This window comes from Pseudorca crassidens, chromosome 2 (genome assembly GCF_039906515.1).
Source record: "Pseudorca crassidens isolate mPseCra1 chromosome 2, mPseCra1.hap1, whole genome shotgun sequence".
Taxonomy (NCBI): domain Eukaryota; kingdom Metazoa; phylum Chordata; class Mammalia; order Artiodactyla; family Delphinidae; genus Pseudorca; species Pseudorca crassidens.
Window position 1 is genome coordinate 28,725,267 of NC_090297.1, and position 21,129 is coordinate 28,746,395.

The window sequence follows — 21,129 nt, forward strand, 5'->3', positions numbered from 1 at the left end:
AGTTGTGGCTCGCAGGCTCTAGAGTGCAGGCCCAGCAGTTGTGGCGCACAGGCTTTGTTGCTCTGCGACTTGTGGGATCTTCCTGGACCAGGGCTTAAACCCATGTCCCCTGCATTGGCAGGCAGATTCTTAACCACTGCACCACCAGGGAAGCCCCTCCTTTTTATGGTTTTAAATGAGCATTTTATATTATTCCATTTTCTCTCTTACATCAATTATACTTTTTTTTTTTTTACTTTTAATGGTTTCCCTAGAGTTTGCAGTATACACTTACAACTAATCTGAATTTGCTTTCGATAATTCTGTACCACTTCACCGATAGTGTAGATACCTTAGAACAAAGTATTCCCAATTCCTCCCTCCCCCTTACAATATTTCTGTCACAATATATTGTTGCTATTATTATTTTGAACAGTATCTCTTAGTTCAGTTAAGAATAAGAAAGTAAAAGATTTTATTTTACTTTTATTTATTCCTTCTCTGACCTTTTTTTTATATATAGATCTGGACTTCCGACCTGTATACTTTTCCTTCTTTCTGAAAAATGTCTTTTATCATTTCTTTCAAGGCAAGTCTACTGTCAACAGATTCCCTTAGTTTTTATTTGTCATATTTCCCCTTCACTTTTTAAAAAATTATTTGCTTATGTTTACTTATAAATCAAATTATCTACTCAATAGTTTCAAGTGTTAAATCATTCTGGAATTCTTATTTTCAAAAACAGCACCTTTATAGCTGTCATCCCATTTGTTTTTTTCATAGAAAAACTCTTTCATCATCTGCCACTTTTTAAATTTAATTTTTGTTTATTGAGTGCTGCTGCCTGTATTTCAGTTTCTTCTGTAGTCCTGCCCTGTTTTGCCAGAACCTTGGGACCTCTACATTTGTCTCATGTTGGTGTAGGTGATGCCTTCTATAAATCAGTCACTTGGTGTCATTTTTTTTTTTTTTTGGCCGCGCTGCGTGACATGCGGGCTTTTAGTTCCCCCACCAGGAATTGAACCCCTTGCAGTGGAAGCGCAGAGTCTTAACCACTGGACCACCAGGGAAGTCCCAGGTGCCAAATTTTGATTGTAGTTTTCATTCCTTCTGAGGTACTGTTTTCATAGGAGTGTTCCTGAATTAACTTTTTTTTTTTTTTTTTTTTTTTTTGCGGTACACAGGCCTCTCACTGCTGTGGCCTCTCCTGTTGCGGAGCACAGGCTCCGGACGCGCAGGCTCAGCAGCCATGGCTCACTGTCTCAGCCGCTCCGCGGCATGTGGGATCTTCCCAGACCGGGGCACGAACCCGTGTCCCCTGCATCGGCAGGCGGACTCTCAACCACTGTGCCACCAGGGAAGCCCCTGAATTAACTATTTTTAAACAAGTTTTTGTGTATATGTGTGATAAAATATACATAACATAAAATTTACCATTTTAACCACCTTAAAGTACACAGTTCACTGGCATTAAGTATATTCACAGCATTGTGCAACCATAACTACTGTCCATTTCCAGAACTTTTTCATCATCTCAAACAGAAACTCTGTACCCATTAAATAGTAACACCCCATTCCCCTACCCACCAACACCTGGTAGCCTCTATTCTACTTTCTGTCTCTATGAATTTACCTATTCTAGTAACTTATATAAATGGAATCATATAATACTTATCCCTTTGTTTCTGGCTTATTTCACTTAGGGTAATGTCCTCAAGGTTTATCTATGTTGTAGTATGTATCAGAATTTTCTTCCCCTTTTTTGTTGTAAAATATACTAATATATAAAACAATAATTTACCATTTTAACAAGTATACAGTTCAGTGACATTAAGTACATTCAGTGTTGTACAACCAGCACCACCATCCATCTCCAGAACTTTTTCATCATCCTTAACTGAAACTCAGCACTAACTCCCCATCTCCCCTCCCTCAACCCCTAGAAACCTATATTCTACTTTCTGTCTCTATGAATTTGACTGAATAAATCATATAGTATTTGTCCTTTTGTGACTGTTTATCTCATTAAGCATAATGTCCTTAAGGTTTATCCATGTTATAGTATGTATCAGAATTTTCTTCCTTTTTAAGGGTGAATAATATTCCATTGTATGTATATACACGTTTTGTTTATCTATTCATCTATCAATGGGTACTTGGATTAGTTCCACCTTTGGGCTATTGTGAATAATGCTGCTTTGAACATGAGTATACAGCTCTCTGTTCCAGTCCTTCCTTTCACTTTTCTTGGGTATATTACCAGAAGTGAAATTGCTGGATTATATAATTCTGTTTTAGTTTTTTGAGCAATTGCCTTACTGTTTTGTACAGAGTCTGCACCATTTTGCATTCCTATCAGCAGCGTACAAGGTTCCAGTTTCTCCACGTTCTTGCCAATATTTATTTATTTTAGCCATCCTATTGGGTGTGAAGTAGTATCTCTTTATGGTTTTCATTTGCATTTTCCTAATGATTAGTGATGTGGAACATCTTTTCATGTGTTTACTGAACATTTGTAGATCTTCTTTGGAGAAATGTCTATTCAAGTCCTATGGTCATTTTTATTTGGATTGTTTGGGTTTTTTCTTATTGAGTTATAGGAGTTAGTGTGTGTGGGTTTTTTGTACATGTTGTTTTGTTTTGCTGGTTGGTTGGTTGGTTTGTGGCCACACTGCACAGCTTGTGGAATCTTAGTTCCCCAACCAGGGATTGAACCCAGGCCCTTGGCGGTGAGAGTGTGGAGTCCTAACCACGAGTCCACCAGGGAATTCCCAGGAGTCAGTGTTTAATTGTTCCTGCAGTTAATGGCTTCATCAGCTTCTGCTTCTAATAAGCTGATCTTGGCTGTGATTCTTTGTATTCACCTGTTTTGGGGGTGGCAGTTTTCTCTGATGGATCTAAGACTAAGACAAGTCATTGATTTTCAGTCATTGATTTTTTGTTGTTGTTGTGAAGATGGAAATGATGACTTCTAATCTTTTGTGTGTTGGTGCTATAGTTAATGTCCAGAGTGGTATTTTTAAGTACAAATCTGATTTTATCCCCTTCCCTATCACCCCCACTTCAGTAGTTCTTCATTTAACAATTGGTAAAATTGATATTTAAGATTATCTTCCAAAGGTTTGCATGTTCTAATCCGTGACTTTTTTTTTTTAATAAATTTATTTATTTTTTATTTTTGGCTGAGTTGGGTCTTCGTTGCTGCACACAGGCTTTCTCTAGTTGTGGCAAGCGGGGGCTACTCTTTATTGCAATGCATGAGCTTCTCATTGCGGTGGCTTCTCCTGTTGCGAAGCATGGGCTCTAGGCGCGCAGGCTTCAGTAGCTCTGGCACGAGGGCTCGGTAGTTGTGGCTCAGGGCTCTAGAGCTCAGGCTCAGTAGTTGTGGCACACAGGCTTAGTTGCTCCGCAGCATGTGGGATCTTCCCAGACCAGGGCTTGAAGCCATGTCCCCTGAACTGGCAGGTGGATTCTTAACCACTGCGCCACCAGGGAAGCCCCTAATCCATGACTTCTTACCTCTTCAGAATTCAGCTCACTTTATGCTTGTTTTTCCCCACAGAAACTCTTTGTTTATCCTCTTCCTTCTACCTGTATTGCTTCTCATAATCCATCTTCCACCCTTTACCAAGTAAACACACATTCTTTTGAATTTTATTTCAGACATCCCTTCCTTGGGGAAGCTTTGCCTGACCTCCCTGACAAGGTCAAATTCTCTCACTTTTAATATCTTACAGCACCTTGTTACCACTCCTTTATGTTGTTTCACAGTTACAATGTTAAATTTGAAGTTATTTAATTAATGGCTATTTCTCTGACTAGACTATAAGCTCTGTGAGGGCAAGAACAATGTCTCTCTTGACTTAACATTGTATATCCAGAGCTTCGCACAGTACTAGCATGTATTAGGTGGCTCATTAAATATTTGTTGAATGAATTAATAAACCTTTTTAGAGGGCAAATTTTCAGTATCTATAAAAATGTTAAGTATATATATCTCTGATCCCTCGATTCTACCTGTAGAAATTTATCCTGAAGCTATAGTTATACAACCAAATGAAAGTTAAATATACAAGGATGTTATTCATAGCATTGTTTGAAATAATGGCAACCTGGAAAAAGTTAAAAATATGTCAGTGTATGAGTAGTGGTTAGATACCTTATGGCATTTAAAAACAAAGTAACTGCTGTTGTTATAAATAATAAGGGCATCTATATATTGGCATTCAGAACATACTATATTATTAAGTGAATATGACAAGTTACACAATAGAGTGTATAGTATATTCTCAATTTTTGTTTAAAAGTGTTTTCCATATGTTATATATAAGAAGTTATGGGGCTTCCCTGGTGGCGCAGTGGTTGAGCGTCCGCCTGCCGATGCAGGGGACATGGGTTCGTGCCCTGGTCCGGGAGGATCCCACATGCCGCAGAGCAGCTGGGCCCGTGAGCCATGGCCGCTGGGCCTGCGCGTCCAGAGCCTGTGCTCCGCAACGGGAGAGGCCACAACAGTGAGAGGCCCGCGTACTGCAAAAAAAAAAAAAAAAAGAAGTAGTTATGGACACCAAACTCTTTATGGTAGTTACAATGGCAGAGGGGGGAGAGGAACAGGAAACAGGATAAGGAAAGGAACAGGATAAAAACCTTTATACAGTAATACCTCTATATTTCTAAATTAAAGTTTAGAGAATCGGATTGAAAGCTATAAGTATACTGTGATTATAACTGCATTAAAATAATGCAAATGAGAACCTTATTGGAAGAGAGTACAATTAAATACTAATAAGGGTTTATGTATGATATTTTTCTCTGGTTTTTCGGTCATTGTGGTTATACTATTTTTGTGAAGACAAAAGTATGCTTCCTTATATATGAAGAAAACAACTGGAAAAAATTATCACTAAATACTTAAGCTAATCTTCAAGGCAGTAAGTATACTTTATTTTTTAGGATTATTTTTCATATTTTATAGTTGTATATTGTAGAACACAGTTTTCACAAATGCTGGAAACAGTTCATTCAAAAGATCTAGTTTAAAAAAAAAAGATCTAGTTTATTTTAATTGGCTAGATATCAAGTTAAAACATTTAAGATAGACAGTATATTACTAATTGCACTCTTTTTTTTTTTTAATTTTGGCCGCGCTCGGTCTTCATTGCAGCGTGAGGGCTTCTCTAGTTGTGGCCTGCAGACGCAGGCTCCAGAGCACATGGGCTCAGTAGTTGCGGCGCACAGGATTAGTTGCCCCACAGCATGTGGGATCTTAGTTCCTCCACCAGGGATCGAACCTCCGTCCCTGCATTGGAAGGCGTATTCTTAACCACTGGACCACCAGGGAAGTCCCACTAATTGCACTCTTGAATGCCCTCAAAACTCTGCACATTTATATAATCAAATAAGGCAGTATAGGGAATTCCCTGGCGGTCCAGTGGTTAGGATCCGCGCTCTCACTGCAGAGGGCTCGGGTTCAGTCCCCAGTCAGGGAATTAAAATCCCACAAGCCGCGCAGCATGGCTGAAAAAAAAAAAAAAAAAGGCAGTATACTTTAAATTTTAATAGCATTGTTTCAGTATTGGTATAAGTTTTGGTATCCTGTAATACAGTGATGTATTTCACAAGGGGAAACATACATAGCAGCTTAATTTTCCGTAAAATTTGCCTTTTTATAACCAGAGGTATCTGTATTTGTTCCACAGCGGAGGTGAAACGTGTTGGAGATACACTTTTGGGTATGGCTACACAGTGTGTTCAAGTCAAGAATGTAATAAAAACATCCCCTCAAACTCTCTCAAACCTGTGCCTAAAGATAAATGTTAAACTTGGAGGGATCAATAATATTCTTGTACCTCATCAAAGGTAAGATAAGCTAATCACCTAATGAAATATTAATTTTTCTCTGTATTGCCATATCTAACACCTGTGTAAGCGACAGCTTTGTTGATTCCTGCCAAGGAAAATAAGTAGACATTTTGGCAAAAACTTAAGAGTTTTGATTGGCAAAATTTACAAGATTTCTTTATGAAAAATCCCCTCCCATCTCCATTTTCATTTAGTGTGCAAAGTACCTCATCCCTGGCTAGAAAGTATTGAGGATTTTATTTATTTTTCACTGGAGAGCCCAGCTTGAAGAACTTTCTCATTGTTTGGTAGTCATCTTGAAGCTGGTGTCATGAGGCAACTCACTCACCTAGAAAGTGAGGGAAGCCTTTCTTCCCTCCTTTAGGGGCTTTGGGTGGAGTTGGATGGGGGGGCATGTCAATTAAGTAAATCAATTAAGGAAGCCATATCAACTCCTGGTGGAGTCAGTGGGACAACAGATGTTACTGTTATATCACCATCATGTCTAAGAGCTCTTAGGAAGTATGACACGTAATGACCTAGAAATAGGGTGCTGGGGAAGAGGCTGTTATTTGGAGAATTGAACAACAGGTTTCCTTTTAATAGTTGAAGCAACTAGGGCTCTAAAAAATTAAATATCTTGTTGACACAGAAGCTCTTTTTTTCCTGTTTTTCCATACTGCCTCTATTTCCCATCCCTATTAAATATGAGATTCATAAATGACATGAATATAGAATTTTATCAACAACTCCAAGAGCTAAGAGTCATTTGAATCTTAAAGGATACAGTTTTAAAATAAAATGAAGTGCTAGCTACTTTATGACTATTAAATGTATGTTACTCAAATTTTATACTTTTGGTCAGAGGCGGGGGAGTAGTAGAGTCCCATAATCCCTTCCAATGTGGTTTAATAATTCTTTATCTCCTTGAGAGATTACATTGGCTTAAAATGTAAGTAGGTTAAAGAATTATTGATACAAATCAGTGGATTAATATGAAGAAGTTTATCATTTTATGCCTATTAAGAATGCTAGCAGCAGTTGACCTTTGCAACCACCAGCACCGCTGCTTAAGGCAGAAAACTGCTCTGAATACTTCTCTTACTAGAGATTCATGATTTAAGAGAATAAAGCTGTCAGTAGTTCAAGCCTATGAAGTTGTCTGTAACGGACCTCCTCTGTGCTATGCCAGCAACTTGCAGTTGTGTTGCAGTAGTGTGAAATAGGTAAAAGAATAATGAAAAAAATGATCTAACTCTTTTTAAAACTGTGTTTAAGACCTTCTGTGTTCCAGCAACCAGTGATCTTTTTGGGAGCAGATGTCACTCATCCACCAGCTGGTGATGGGAAGAAGCCTTCTATTGCTGCTGTGAGTATCTTTAGACAGGTTTATCTTATCTAAAGTTTAGACAAAGATCAACATTTTGGTTTTAACTTTTTGAATTTTAATTACATTTTCTTTGAAACCAACTTTTATAAATATAAAGTTTAAAAAATATGTTTATAAAGTTTTATAAATATATATATCTATATGTAGATCTATGCAGAGCCAACTTTCAAATGTTCTTTGGGTTTTTTAAAAGAATGATTATTCTCTGGTTTGGAGGCTGCAAGTTCTGTATATATCTATTAAATGAAGTTTATTAATTATATTACTCAACTCTTCTGTATCCTACTTTAATTTGTCTGTTTGACCTCTCCATGGTTGTATATTTTCAGTTACCTTTTGTAATTCAGAGTTTGTTTATGTATTTCAGTAGTGTCTTTGTTACAGAAAGATGCATTACATATAAGTTTGCTGGATTGCATTTTTTTCAGTATAAAATATCTCATCTTTGTCCAGTTTTATACTTTGCACTTGAATTCTTTATTACTGCTCCTCTTACTTTTAACATCTGCCTGTTCTGTCTTTTGCCCACCTTTATATTTGTAACCTTTCTGTGTCAGTTCAAAAGTGTATTTCTTATAAATTTCATAAAGCCAGATGATATTTTACCCAACTTGAAAATTGCTTGACACACCATTGTAGAGCAATTATACTCCAATAAAGATGTTGAAAAAAAGAAAGAAAGAAAGAAAATTGCTTGATTTTAACAAATGCCAACATTTTGAAAATGTCAACATATTTTAGGCATACTTGATAAATTTCAGAAATTAAACTGTAAGACTTTTTATATATTTTTTCTATCATTCATTATAATCTTTACTTTTAAAAATCTGATAAATCTTAATCTTTCCTTGAAAATGATAGTAATATTACATTTTTCACTGATTTTTCCAAAGCTCTTTTCATTAATGAAGAAAATTGACTTTTATCTATTAATAAATTATATTTCCTTGTATTCTTAATGTTATGCATAAATTGTGTACATTTCAAGTGTCCTAGAGGTAGTATTGAGCAATCTCTGATATTCATTAAAATATTCCTAGAGAAGATAAAATAATACAAAATTTCTAAAGACTTACTTTGGATTTGCTATTTTAGGGTTGTTTTCCAAGGAAGTTTAAGCACATTTAAATTCTTTTGGACTTCTGGGTTGTCATTGTCCTTTTTTGCTAAATCCATTTCTACCAAATATTCACTTTCTTTTATAATTATCAGAGGTCTTGTAAACAGAATTTGATTATTTTTGCTATAGATCTTCTATTCCCAAGAACTTAAAGACTAGTGTGAGAAACAATGTAAGTAATAAATGCCATATAGTATAATAGATACTACCATGATAGTGATATAAATTAAAATTGCAAAAATCTGGTGTGTTGAGGAATTCCAAATGCAGGGAATTGGAATGTAGCATAGCAGACTGTGAGGCTTGTAAGATTTTGTAAGGCTTATTTTGCCATCAGAGGGGGTATGGATTTATTTTTAGCAGTGGAAAAGAAATGGTCAGGTTCCTTTTTTTTTTTTTTTTTTTAACTTAGAGAAGATTTAAAAAAGCAGATACAATTCCACGTACCTAAAGAAGTAGACAAGTTGTAGCTCACTTTTTAAAAAACTCTTGGTTATTTTCTAATCTGACCTAAGACTGAAGAGAAATGTAAGAATTTTCCATATCTTGGTTTCTAATAAGATGTTTAAATTACTGACAGGAATTTAGGTACTCTTTTGAAATAGTGTGGTTTTATTTATTTATGTTTTAATTGATATATAATTGACATATAACATTATTTTAGTTTCAGGTGTATAACATAATTTGATATTCATATATATTGTGAAATGATCACTACAATAAGTCTAGTTAACATCTGTCACCATACATAGTTACAAAAGTTTTTTCTTATGGGGAGAACTTTTTTTTTTTTTTTTTGGCTGCTCCGGGTCTTAGTTGTGGCACACAGGATCTTTCCTGGTGGCTCGTGGGCTCAGAGTGCGTGGGCTCTGTAGTTGCAGCGTGAGGGCTCTCTAGTTGTGGCACCCAGGCTTAGTTGCCCCAAGGCATGTTGGGATCTTAGTTCCCTGACCAGGGATCAAACTGGCGTCCCCTGAATTGCAAGTGCTGAGAACTTTTAAGATTTACTCTCTTAGCAATTTTCAAATATGCAGTACAGTATTAACTATAGTCACCATGCTGTACGTTACATCCCCATGGCTTATTTATTTTACATCTGGAAGTTTGTACCTTTTGAGCCATTTCACCCATACCCCACCCCTCTGGCAACCACCAGTCTGTTCTCTATATCTGTGAAATCAGTTGGGATTTTTTGTTTGTTTTTTGTTTTTAGATTCCACATATAAGTGGCATCATATAGTATTTGTCTGACTTATTTCACTTAACATAATGCCCTCAGGGTTCGTTCATGTTGTCACAAATGGCAAGATTTCATTCTTTTTTATGGCCAAATGATATTCTATTGTATGTATATGCCACATTTTCTTTATTCATTCATCCATCAATGGACACTTAGGTTGTTTCCACGTCTTGGCTGTGTAAATAATGCTGCAGTGAACATGGAGGTGCAGAGGTCCATTTTTGAAGCATGACTTTGTTATAGATACTACCCTGGAAGAAAGAGAAGCTGGAGGTAGAATAACCAGCTGGTTCTTGGCCCAGGCTCTGATCACTGATGTGTGAACACATTTAAATATTCTGGTTCCAGTGATCATGCTTCAGTAGATCTATGAGTGACTACAGTCAAGGAGAACTTATAAGTTCATGCTTCAGAGTTCCCTCTGCTCCAATCACATAACAATATTAAGAGACAGAGAGAAAAAATTAAGATAGCTGCTCTCAAAACCAAGATTTAAAATTTATGAAGCATAAGAGTTTTTAAGGTAATGCCAAAGTCATCTTGAATATGGCTTCTGGGATAGTTTGCTAAACTGTAAGAGCTATAAAGAGAAATCAAGAGTTTGAATGGACCTTTTTTATTTATCTCCTTCCTCTATGTACATCTCTTTGTCTTTCTATCCTTACTAATATTTAGGTTTACCAGCAACATCTGTAAATTAGAGCCAAATTGTTAAATATAAAGTACAGCCTACTTGTGGGAAAATAGTTTTTGACCCTAGACTGTGTCTTTTATTTTGTTCTTCACTGGAATTATCTATTTTTATTACTTTCAAAATGAACTGTGATAAATAGTTAAGGTTATAATAAAATACAAATTTAAATGAAATCCTTTTTTTTTCAACTTTTTTATGGTAAAATTCATATTCATATAGTTTTGAATACCTTAATTTCTATGTTTTCTTTACTTTTTTCAACCTAGGTTGTAGGTAGTATGGATGCCCACCCAAGCAGATACTGTGCTACAGTAAGAGTTCAGAGACCCCGACAGGAGATCATCCAGGACCTTGCCTCCATGGTCCGAGAACTTCTCATTCAGTTTTATAAGTCAACTCGGTTCAAACCTACTCGTATCATCTTTTATCGGGATGGTGTTTCAGAGGGACAGTTTAGGCAGGTTGGTTGCCTGGGATTCTCATCATACTGTGGTTAAATCAGATACTGTGTTTATAATATGGTGTCCAGTTCTGAAGTTAGGAGCCTTAATTGAGAGTTCCTAAAGTCAAATTTTGATACTTCCTTAGATTTTCCCTTTTAAAATATTTACTGGATATGTAAGCCTTGATCGCTAAGACCATGCTCTGATAATAGTTAAAATGGAATAGAGAAGTATAATTAGCTGTGAGGTGATGAATTTAAGAAATTCTAAGTCTAAATCATTGTCTTACTTTGAAGTATGTATAGGAGAACAACTGACTAGATCAAGTCTTTCCATTTCATCTTCTCTAGGTATTATATTATGAACTACTAGCAATTCGAGAAGCCTGCATCAGTTTGGAGAAAGACTATCAACCTGGAATAACTTACATTGTAGTTCAGAAGAGACATCACACTCGATTATTTTGTGCTGATAGGACTGAAAGGGTAATCTTACATTTATTGTAATACTATTATAAGCAAAGGTTATCTAACATAGTTCGTAGAGCACTTAACAAAGGCTCTCTGCCAACAGCAGAGTTTCTGATATATAGTAGTAGGTTACAGCAAAGCAGATTGATTATGAGTATAGGAGCATCAAAATAAGCTAATTTTTAACTTTCTAGAATTTCTAGTAACACTCCAAATGTTCAAAATCCCATTATACTTTTTTGTTGTTGTGAAGAAACTCATAGTTTTAAAATTGTTCTTTTTATTCATATTTTCCTTAAATGTTCAGAAGAAAAAAGGTATGTTCTATTTTTTAAATATCTTGTAAAAATTAATTTTACAAGCTAGGGACATACTAGAGTGATTAGTGAAAATTCATGCAAACTAACTTTCATTTTCAGTGCTCTGCCCCCATCCTGTAAACCTTAGGGCAGAGAAATCTGAGGAGTACAAGAGTCAGAGTCCCCTTGGGAAAGGGGATCAGTAGAAAAGACTGAAAAAGAAAGGAGTGTGTCTTGTCTTTGGTACATATTTGGTCTTTGATTACACTGGTTGTGTAGCTTTGGGCAAGTAACTTAACATCTCTGTGCCAGTTTCTTTCTGAGCAAGGCTTGGATAATATTAATATTTGCCTTATTTGGGTTTTTGAAAGGGTTTTTTTTAAATTAAAATGTGTAATGTACTTAGAACGGTGCTTAGGCACACGCTAAGCACTCAGTGGAGGTTACCTAGTTGTAGAGTGGTGATAATGGTGGTAGTGATAGAGAAAAAGAGGGCATAATGGCAGGCACTGTTCTGGATATTTTTTATAAATTTAGCTCATTTAACCCTCACAAACAACACTATGAGGTACTTATTATTATCCCCATTTTTCACAGTAGGAAACTGTGGCACGTGGAGGTTAAATTGGTAGAGCTAGGACTCAAAATAGGCAATCTGGCTCCAGAGTACTCTTAATCACTGTCCTATACCACATCTCTAATAGCAGTAATGATAGTTTTATTTTGGCCTCCGTGTTGTTAAAGGCCTGTGCCCCAAATTACATTTCTGTACCTAGAAAACCAAAGGTTTCTTCAAAAGTTAGATCAGGAAAACCTAAGTTAGATTTAATGATTTCTTGCAACTGATGTTTAATTGTGCCTTTCCTTCATTTGTTTGCTTCTCTTTCATCTTTGCTCTAAATCTACTAATCATAATAGATGAGAGATAATTATAAATGAGGAAATAGGCACAGAGAGGAAAATACTGTGCCCTAGATTTCATGACTAGAAACTGGTGGAGCTCTGATATGAACCCAGGCATTCTGCCGCCTCTCTAAAGAGAATAAAGCTTTTAAATATATATTAATTAGGAGATTTGTGTGTTAAGAATAGGCATAACTTAGTAGTTTATGAACTGTTTTCTTTATTTCGTGATTTGGTGAAGCTAGCTGGTTGGTCCACACAGATATAACTCCAGCCACCACCTGGTAACAGTCCCTCACACAGCAGAAATAATGTCTGAGTCAGTAAAAGAGTCTCTGATTTGTTAGCCTTCTAAACCTCGACTTACAATTAATGAGTTTAAATATGTTAGGGATAAGGAGGTAGAGGTAAGTATGTATATGCATTTAAAGTGTTTTATTAGGAGACTTTCATTATCAGGAGTTTCGAACTTTTTCATTTACATCATGTATTACTCAGAGAAAATCATGGTGTCTGTTTTCTTACAAGATGTTGAAACTGCTAATATAAAATAAAAGAAATAGGGCCTTTGCAGTCATTTCCATGTTTGACTCTCAGTTCTGCCCTTTATTGTATGCTATTGGGCGTGTTATTTTGTATTCCTGAGCTGTAGATTCCCCCCAGACAAATGGGAATAATACCTAACTTGCAGGATTATGAGGATTAGAAATAACGTATGTAAAGTACCTGGCATATAAATGGTTAACAAATGGTGACTCTAGTTGATGCTGTGGTCAGCATTCTTTCCCTCTAAAAATATAGGGTTCTCTGAGAAAAATGCTAATTTTCATAAAACTGCACATTCAAGAGTACCTGCTCTGCACAGACATCATAAATTGGAGCACTAAACGTAACTTTTTTTAAAAAATTTTTTTAAGTTTTCTACCTGTATTACGATCAACTACCAGCTAAGCATCAGTAGAAACTAATAACTTTGTTATCAGCTTTCACTTTCAGCAACATTTAAGAATAGGAACTAGGAGTAGAATAAGGTCTGCTCTTAATGGCTGCTTAAGTAATATTTCAAGCCGAAAATAGTGAAACATGGGATCAGCCTATGTATTTATATCTTTTTAAAAGTGCTTTCAGACACATTCTTTACCTTTGTCTTGTTTGTTTAAACTTTGACCAAACAATCTAGGTCGGAAGAAGTGGCAATATCCCAGCTGGAACAACAGTTGATACAGACATTACACACCCATATGAGTTTGATTTTTACCTCTGTAGCCATGCTGGAATACAGGTAAGCCTATACTTTGGGTGAAATGTTTTTATTCAGGAACTTCTATTCTTAGGCATATTTTTTAAATCTCAGAAAAGAGAGAAAGAAATATTCTTCTCTACACGTCAGATTGTTTCCACGTGAAATTAGAATGAAACTTTCGGTAACTAAATCATATCCCCTTTTTCACCTTGAGAGGGACTTATTTCTACGAAAGTACCAGAATATAAGTGTTTTAATAGAAGGCATCTCCCTAAACTATGTCCTTAATTTAATGCAAAACTTCAAAAAAATCTAAAATACCTGATTGTTCCTTTGATATATTCTTTTTGATGATAATACTTCATAGAAAACTTTGACACTTACTGGCAGATATTGAGCATGTGAAAGAGTTTAGTTGTAGAATTACAGCTTTAAGTTTCAGTTAAATAATTCTAAGTCTTTTCTTATTTTTCAGAAAATCTTTTTGTTAATTTGTTAGCTGTACTTAGTAAAACATAAGCTGTAATTGAGTGCTTCTCAAACTTTCCAGCAGCAGAGAGTGAATCCACATTCGCAGGATACCTGAGAGAATGTAGCCCAAAACTATTTTAGTTTACTTGCCATTGATTAAAATAGAAATTTCAGGAAGATGTAGCTAACTGTATATCTGAATCTTAAAGCTTTATATGTCCCACATACACTAACCACAGTTTCACTCTTAGGGCTTTAAAATTATTGTCCTACTCATTTATATATGTTCTTATAACTGCTTCTGTTTACAGTCAATGTGGTACATTTTCATGGTGGGTGGTAACAGCAAAACAAAGTTAAAAGTACCTTCTGAGATAAAATCTATTATCATTCGAGTACATATTTTAACCTTAAGTTTCTCTCCATGTATCCCAAGGAACCCTACTGCTATGACTTTTTAGTTAATATAATGGAGGGGGAAAAAAGGTTCTCTATTCACATAAATTTTAGAAATGCTGGTCAAACAGATTGTTTTTTTACTCTAGAACTTTTGGATACCATTGATATGCAAATGGTTGTTATGAATTTTCAGGACAGGACTATTTCTCCAATGTATTTAACCAGAAACTTTAGGGACCAGTATTTTGGGGGGACACCAAATTGAAACTTTGCTCTAGCCAGCAAATAACCAGGAATATTTCACAGGGACTTTCTGGGCTTTCTCTAGTTGCAGTGAGTGAGGGCTACTCTTCCTTGCAGTGTGCGGGCTTCTCATTGCCATGGCTTCTCTTGTTGCAGAGCACAGCCTCTAGGCGTGCAGGCTTCAGTAGTTGCAGCATGCAAGCTCAGTAGTTGCAGCACATGGGCCCTAGAGTGCACAAGCTTCAGTAGTTGCAGCACATGGGCTCAGTAGTTGTGGCACACAGGCTCTAGGGTGCACGGGCTACAGTAGTTGTGGCACACGGGCTCAGTAGTTGTGGCTCACGGGCTCTAGAGCACAGACTCAGTAGTTGTGGCACACAGGCTTAGTTGCTCCATGGCATGTGGGATCTTCCCAGACTGGGGATCGAACCCATGTCCCCTGCATTGGCAGGCAGATTCTTAACCACTGTGCCACCAGGGAAGTCCCCAAAGACCGTTCTTTACATGTCTTCCCAGCTTTATTAGACTTTTCTAACTTCTCTGAGATCAAAAGGAGGAGTCTTATATTTTAACAGCTAAAATTAAAATCGAATCATTCCTAACCAGTATGAGATAATTTTTTTGTATCACTACTTTTAACTTTACCAGTGAACAACAGATCCTTTAACAACATTTTGGCCAAATTCTGTAACTTCTTGACATTTATGTTGGTCATATTGGTGTTTACAGCTTAGTTCCGTTTCCTCCCCTCCCCATTTTATTTTGAGATAAAATTCCCATTCATTTTTAAAACTTAAATTTACAAATAAAATTAAAGCTTGGCTTTTCCCTTCTACTCTCCACCTGCCCAAGACAGGCTCTAGAGCTTTGGTCCTAGTGTTTTGAGTAGGGGAGGGGACCATGGCTTGCCTCCGAAATACCTCCTTCCCCTCCTCCTTCTAGGACTCTAACTCATCTGGTACTGCTGACTGCCAGAATGTCAGTAATGGGGAGATGACACAAGTCTTTCTCTAGTCCGTTCTGATTCTTTCTAATCCCTTAGCCTCCATGGAGCTGAGAACCCTCAAAGGGCAGCAGTGTCCTTCTTTAGCCCCATCTGTGGTATAGACCCCAGCCCCTTCTTTAGGTTAGATATCGCATTGCATGGCTCCATGGCCCCTCCTTCTCTACTCAACTTCATTTTTTTAGACTCCCAGAACTGCTTCCAAGAGCTCTCATCGCTCTAGCTGTATGGAGTTGGGAGAGTGGGCCTATGGACTCTGAACTCAGGAATAATCCAGTTGGGGAATGAGATGGGATAGTGTCTCCCTTTCTAACAGGCTCTCATCTTTACAACTCATTCTCTTGGAGTACCCCTTACATGTCTTTAGCGGAGAGAGAGTGCCTTTCCTCACAACTGAAATTCTGTATTTTCACAAAACTCTCAATCTCTTCCTATATTGAGAGGATGGGGGTAAGGTGAGAAGAGGCCAGAGCCCGGGATTTGATGGTAAGACCTGTCCTGAACTGTCTCCTCTCGGTGAGCCCTTAAGGGAGGGTAGCTGACTCCAAAGGTTGGTAGCTCTTTAGAATGTAAGATGCTTAGCACCTTTAGTCCCCTGCTTTGGACCTTAGTTGAAATTCTAGGACAGCAGGGAAAAAAAATCCTACTTACCATACTGTTAGAAACACATTAACCGGGTGGAGCATGTGACCCCTCTGACCTACCAAAGGAAATTCTTCTGAAGACATAAATGTACCTGTTGAGGAGTGGGCAGCGTCCTAAATTATAACTTCCTAATATGAATCTCCCAAACTTCGAAGATGTCCTTCACTGTGATTTAACATTCCTTTGACTCCACTTTAATTAGCTCTCTCTACCATTTTCTTTGGGTTCCTAACTTGGTCTTTTGCCCCAACACTCAGCACATGACCCCTTCCTTTTTTCTCACTAAGAAATTACATTGTCAGTCATGCCTACTTTCTTCCCTCCTTTCCCACAGGAAAAAGGGTCAACCTGTAGAACTGTTCTCATTTGCTCTTGCCTGCCTTAAGTTGGCATCAGTTCACCAGTTACCCTCTTTCGTATATCTTCAGTCTCCTTTAAGCTTCTGATTCCATTCCCTTAGCTTATAGTTATCCCTGTCCTAAAATACAGTTCCTTGCTCCTGCTGTTCTCCTTTAAGGTACTGTCTTTCTACCATTTGTCACCAAACTGTTGTTAAAAGGATAGCCTAAACACACTCACCAAAATGGCTAAAATTTTAAAAGACAAATAGTATTAAGGATATAGAGCAACTGGAACTCTTATACTCTCCTGGTAGGTGTGTAAATTAATGTGAACATTTTTAAAAATTGGCTGGCATTATCTACTAAACTTAAATATACGTACGCTCTATGACCAGGATTTCCACTCCAAGATAGCCAACAGAAATGCATATCTATGTTCACCAAAAGATAGTATGTTAATATTCATAGTAGCACTGGTCATAATGGTCAATACAAAAACTATCAGTACAAACAGTTCAAATGCCCATGATCAGTAGATTGGATAAATAACTATACAAATGTGATTTATACAACAGTAAGAATGATACAACAGTATGTATAAATTTCACAATGTCAAATCAAAGAAGCTAGACCCAAAGGGTACATACATTATAAACTTCAAAAACAAGCAAAACTAATCTATGATGTTAAAAGTCAGGTTACAGGGAGCAGGGTGGCAGGTAGGGTAGTGACCCTGAGAGGGCACAAAGGGGCTTTGTGGTTGCAGTTAACATTTAGTTTCTTGATTTGGGTGCTGGTTTCATGGGTATATTCTCTTTGTGAAAAATTCATCAGTCTACATGTATGGTACATGAATTTTTCTCTCTATATATTTACTTCTATAAAAGGTTTACCTTAAGAACAAAAAAGACTACACTTATTTCCTCTTCAACTTATAGCAAACTGCCCTCTGCCCCACCGTTATTTCTCCTTGATCTCTGTAACTTCTGGCGCTGTTATAGTCATGCACTCATCAAAACCGCCTACCGTTTGGCTTCCACTACACATTTTATCCTACCTGTCGTCTTACCCTTATGTTTTTTCTAGGTTTCGTTCTTCTTCTACCCACTTTTTTTTTTTTTTGCGGTACGTGGGCCTCTCACTGTTGTGGTCTCTCCCGTTGCGGAGCACAGACTCCAGACACACTGGCAGGCTTAGCGGCCATGGCTCACGGGCCCAGCCACTCTGCAGCACGTGGGATCCTCCCGGACCGGGGCACGAACCCGTGTCCCCTGCATCGGCAGGCGGACTCTCAACCACTGCGCCACCAGGGAAGCCCCCACCCACCTTTTGAAATTTTAAGTTCAGGGAATTCCCTGGCGGTCCAGTGGTTAGGACTCAGCTCTTTTACTGCCGTGGGCCTGGGTTCAGTCCCTGGTCAGGGAACTAAGATCCTGCAGGCTGTGCAGCACAGCCAAAAAGAAAAAAAATTTAAGTTCAAGTAATATTTATGACTTTGAAATCTCTTTTTACAGATACAACTTTTCTCCTGATTTCCAGATCTTGAAGTTATTTTTGATTGTACCCTCTCACCTGCCACCCTTATCTAATGGAATCCCTGAACTCTACAGAATCTACCTTCTTAGTCTAAGACCTATCTCTTATTCTTTTTTTTCTTTTTTGGCTGTGTTGCTGTGCGTGGGCTTTCTCTACTTGTGGCGAGCGGGGGCTACTCTTTGTTGCAGTGCACGGGCTTCTCATTGTCATGGCTTCTCTTGTGCAGCGTGGGCTCTAGGTGCGCGGGCTCAATAGTTGTGGCTCACGGGCTGTAGTGCGTAGCCTCAGTAGTTGTGGCGCACAGGCTTAGTTGCTCCGTGGCAATGTGGGATCTTCCCGGACCAGGGCTCGAACCCATGCCCCCTGCATTGGCAAGCGGATTCTTAACCACTGTGCCACCAGGGAAGCCCCTATCTCTTATCCTTATCCTCACCTCCCCTGCTTAGTTCAAGTTCTCATTATTACTTTCCTATCCTGGGTGCCCTCATTTAGTCTGTTCTCATTAGATTAATTAAAACAGGTAAGATCCGGACTTCCCTGGGAGGAGGTAGGATTTGGTAGTAATTTGAACTTTATCCCCAAAATCTTGCACAGTGTCTGAAAAATGATAAATATTTGCTAACGTACGAGCTAACCTGTCTCTTTTCTCCTTTACCACTGCCATTTTCATACTTCATACATTCATCATCTCATACCAGCACTAGTGCACCAGCCTCCTAATTGCTCCCCTTGCTTTTAGTCTCTTCCTGTTTTCTTTTCTTTTTTTCCCATGGGGGTGGTGGTGGTGGTGGTGTTTATTTAAAGTAAAAACAAAAAACAGTTCACCCATTTCTCCCACCCCTGCCTCTGGCAACCACCAATCTGTTCTCTGTATCTTTGACCATGCTTTTTAAATTATTTTTCATTCATTCATTTTGATTCCAGATATATGGCATTTATCTTTCTCTGTCTGACTTATTTTACTTAGCATAATGTCCATATATATATATATCATAATTTCTTTATTTATCCATCGATGGACACTTAGGTTGTTTCCATGTCTTAGCTATTGCAAATATTGCTGCAATGAACATAGTGGTGCATACTTTTTGAATTAGTGTTTTTGTTTTCTTCAGATAAATACCCATAAGTGGAACTGGTAGATCATATGGTATTTCTGTTTTTAATTTTTTGAGGCACCTCCGTACTGTTTTCCATAGTGGCTGCACCAATTTACATTCTCACCAACGGTGTAGGAGGGTTCAAAAGAGAACTCTTATGCATTGTTGGTGGGAAAGTAAACTGGTGCAGCCACTATGGAAAACAGTATGGAGGTTCCTCAAAAAACTAAAAATAGAGTTGCCAAGACTTCCCTGGTGGCGCAGTGGTTAAGAATCTGCCTGCCAATGCAGGGGACATGGGTTCTAGCCCTGGTCCGGGAGATCCCACATTCCACGGAGCAACTAAGCCCATGCACCACAACTACCAAGCCTGCATTCTAGAGCCTGCGAGTCACAACTACTGAGCCCACGTGCCACAACTACTGAAGCCAGCACGCCTAGAGCCCATGCTCCACAGCAAGAGATACCACCGCAATGAGAAGCCCTCACACAGCAACGAAGAGTAGCCCTGCTCACCGCATCTAGAGAAAGCCTGCATGCAGCAATGAAGACCCAATGCAGCCATAATTAATTAATTAGTTAATTAATTAATTAATTTTAAAAAATAATAATGAAAATAGAGTTGCCATATGATCCTGCAGTCCCACTCTTGGGCATATACCCAGAGAAAACTATAAATACAAAAGATACATGTGGGGGGCTTCCCTGGTGGTGCAGTGGTTAAGAATCCACGTGCCAATGCAGGGAACACGGATTCGAGCCCTGGTCTGGGAAGATCCCACATGCCGCGGAGCAACTAGGCCCGTGTGCCACAACTACTGAGCCTGTGCTCTAGAGCCTGTGAGCCACAACTACTGAAGCCCGCGTGCCTAGAGCCCGTGCTCCACAACAAGAGAAGCCACCACGAGAAGCACGTGCACCGCAACAAAGAGTAGCCCCTGCTCACCGCAACTAAAGAAAGCCCACACACAGCAACAAAGACCCAAAGCAGCCGAAGATAGACAGACAGACAGATAGATAGATAGATAGGTAGATAGATAAATTTTTTAAAAAGAAGGAAAGGAAGTGAGGGAATTTAGTTAAAAAAAAAAGGTACATGAGGGACTTCCCTGGTGGTACAGTGGTAAAGAATCTGCTTTCCAATGCAGGGGACATGGGTTCGATCCCTGGTCGGGGAACTAAGATCCCACATGCCGCAGGGCAACTAAACCTGTGCGCCACAACTATTGAGCTCTCACACCTCAATGAGAGAGCCTGCATGCCACAAACTACAGAGCCCATGCACTCTGGAGCCTGTGCGCCACAACTAGAGAAAGAAAAACCAGCATACCACAACTAGAGAGAAGCCCGTGTGCCACAACTAGAGAGAGAAAACCCGCGCGCTACAACAAGAGATCCCGCATGCTTCAACTAAGACCCGACACAGCCAAAAAAATAGAGAAAATAAATAAATAAATAATTTTTTTTTAAAATTTATTTTTGCAGTACGCGGGCCTCTCACTGCTGTGGTCTCTCCCGTTGCGGAGCACAGGCTCTGGACGCCCAGGCTCAGCGGGCGTGGCTCACGGGCCTAGCTGCTCCGTGGCATGTGGGATCTTCCAGGACCGGGGCACGAACCCGTGTCCCCTGCATCGGCTGGCAGACTCTCAACCACCGCGCCACCAGGGAAGCCCAATAAATATTTTTTTTAAAAAAAGAAGATACATGCACTCAAGTGTTCATTGCAGCACTATTTACAATAGCCAGGACATGGATACAACCTAAATGTCCAT

The 21,129-nt window shown here is 38.4% G+C and overlaps 1 protein-coding gene across 7 annotated transcripts in view; it reads left to right on the forward strand.

Moving 5' to 3' along the window:
• Positions 1–21,129, forward strand: part of AGO3 (argonaute RISC catalytic component 3) — a 126,449-nt gene that overhangs the window by 87,493 nt on the left and 17,827 nt on the right. For all 7 annotated transcript variants that reach the window (XM_067725471.1, XM_067725472.1, XM_067725473.1 and 4 more), the window contains 5 exons: positions 5,676–5,835; positions 7,096–7,186; positions 10,528–10,722; positions 11,055–11,189; positions 13,557–13,658. In XM_067725471.1, the coding sequence (XP_067581572.1) occupies positions 5,676–5,835; positions 7,096–7,186; positions 10,528–10,722; positions 11,055–11,189; positions 13,557–13,658 (683 nt within the window). The remainder of the gene's footprint in view (positions 1–5,675; positions 5,836–7,095; positions 7,187–10,527; positions 10,723–11,054; positions 11,190–13,556; positions 13,659–21,129) is intronic.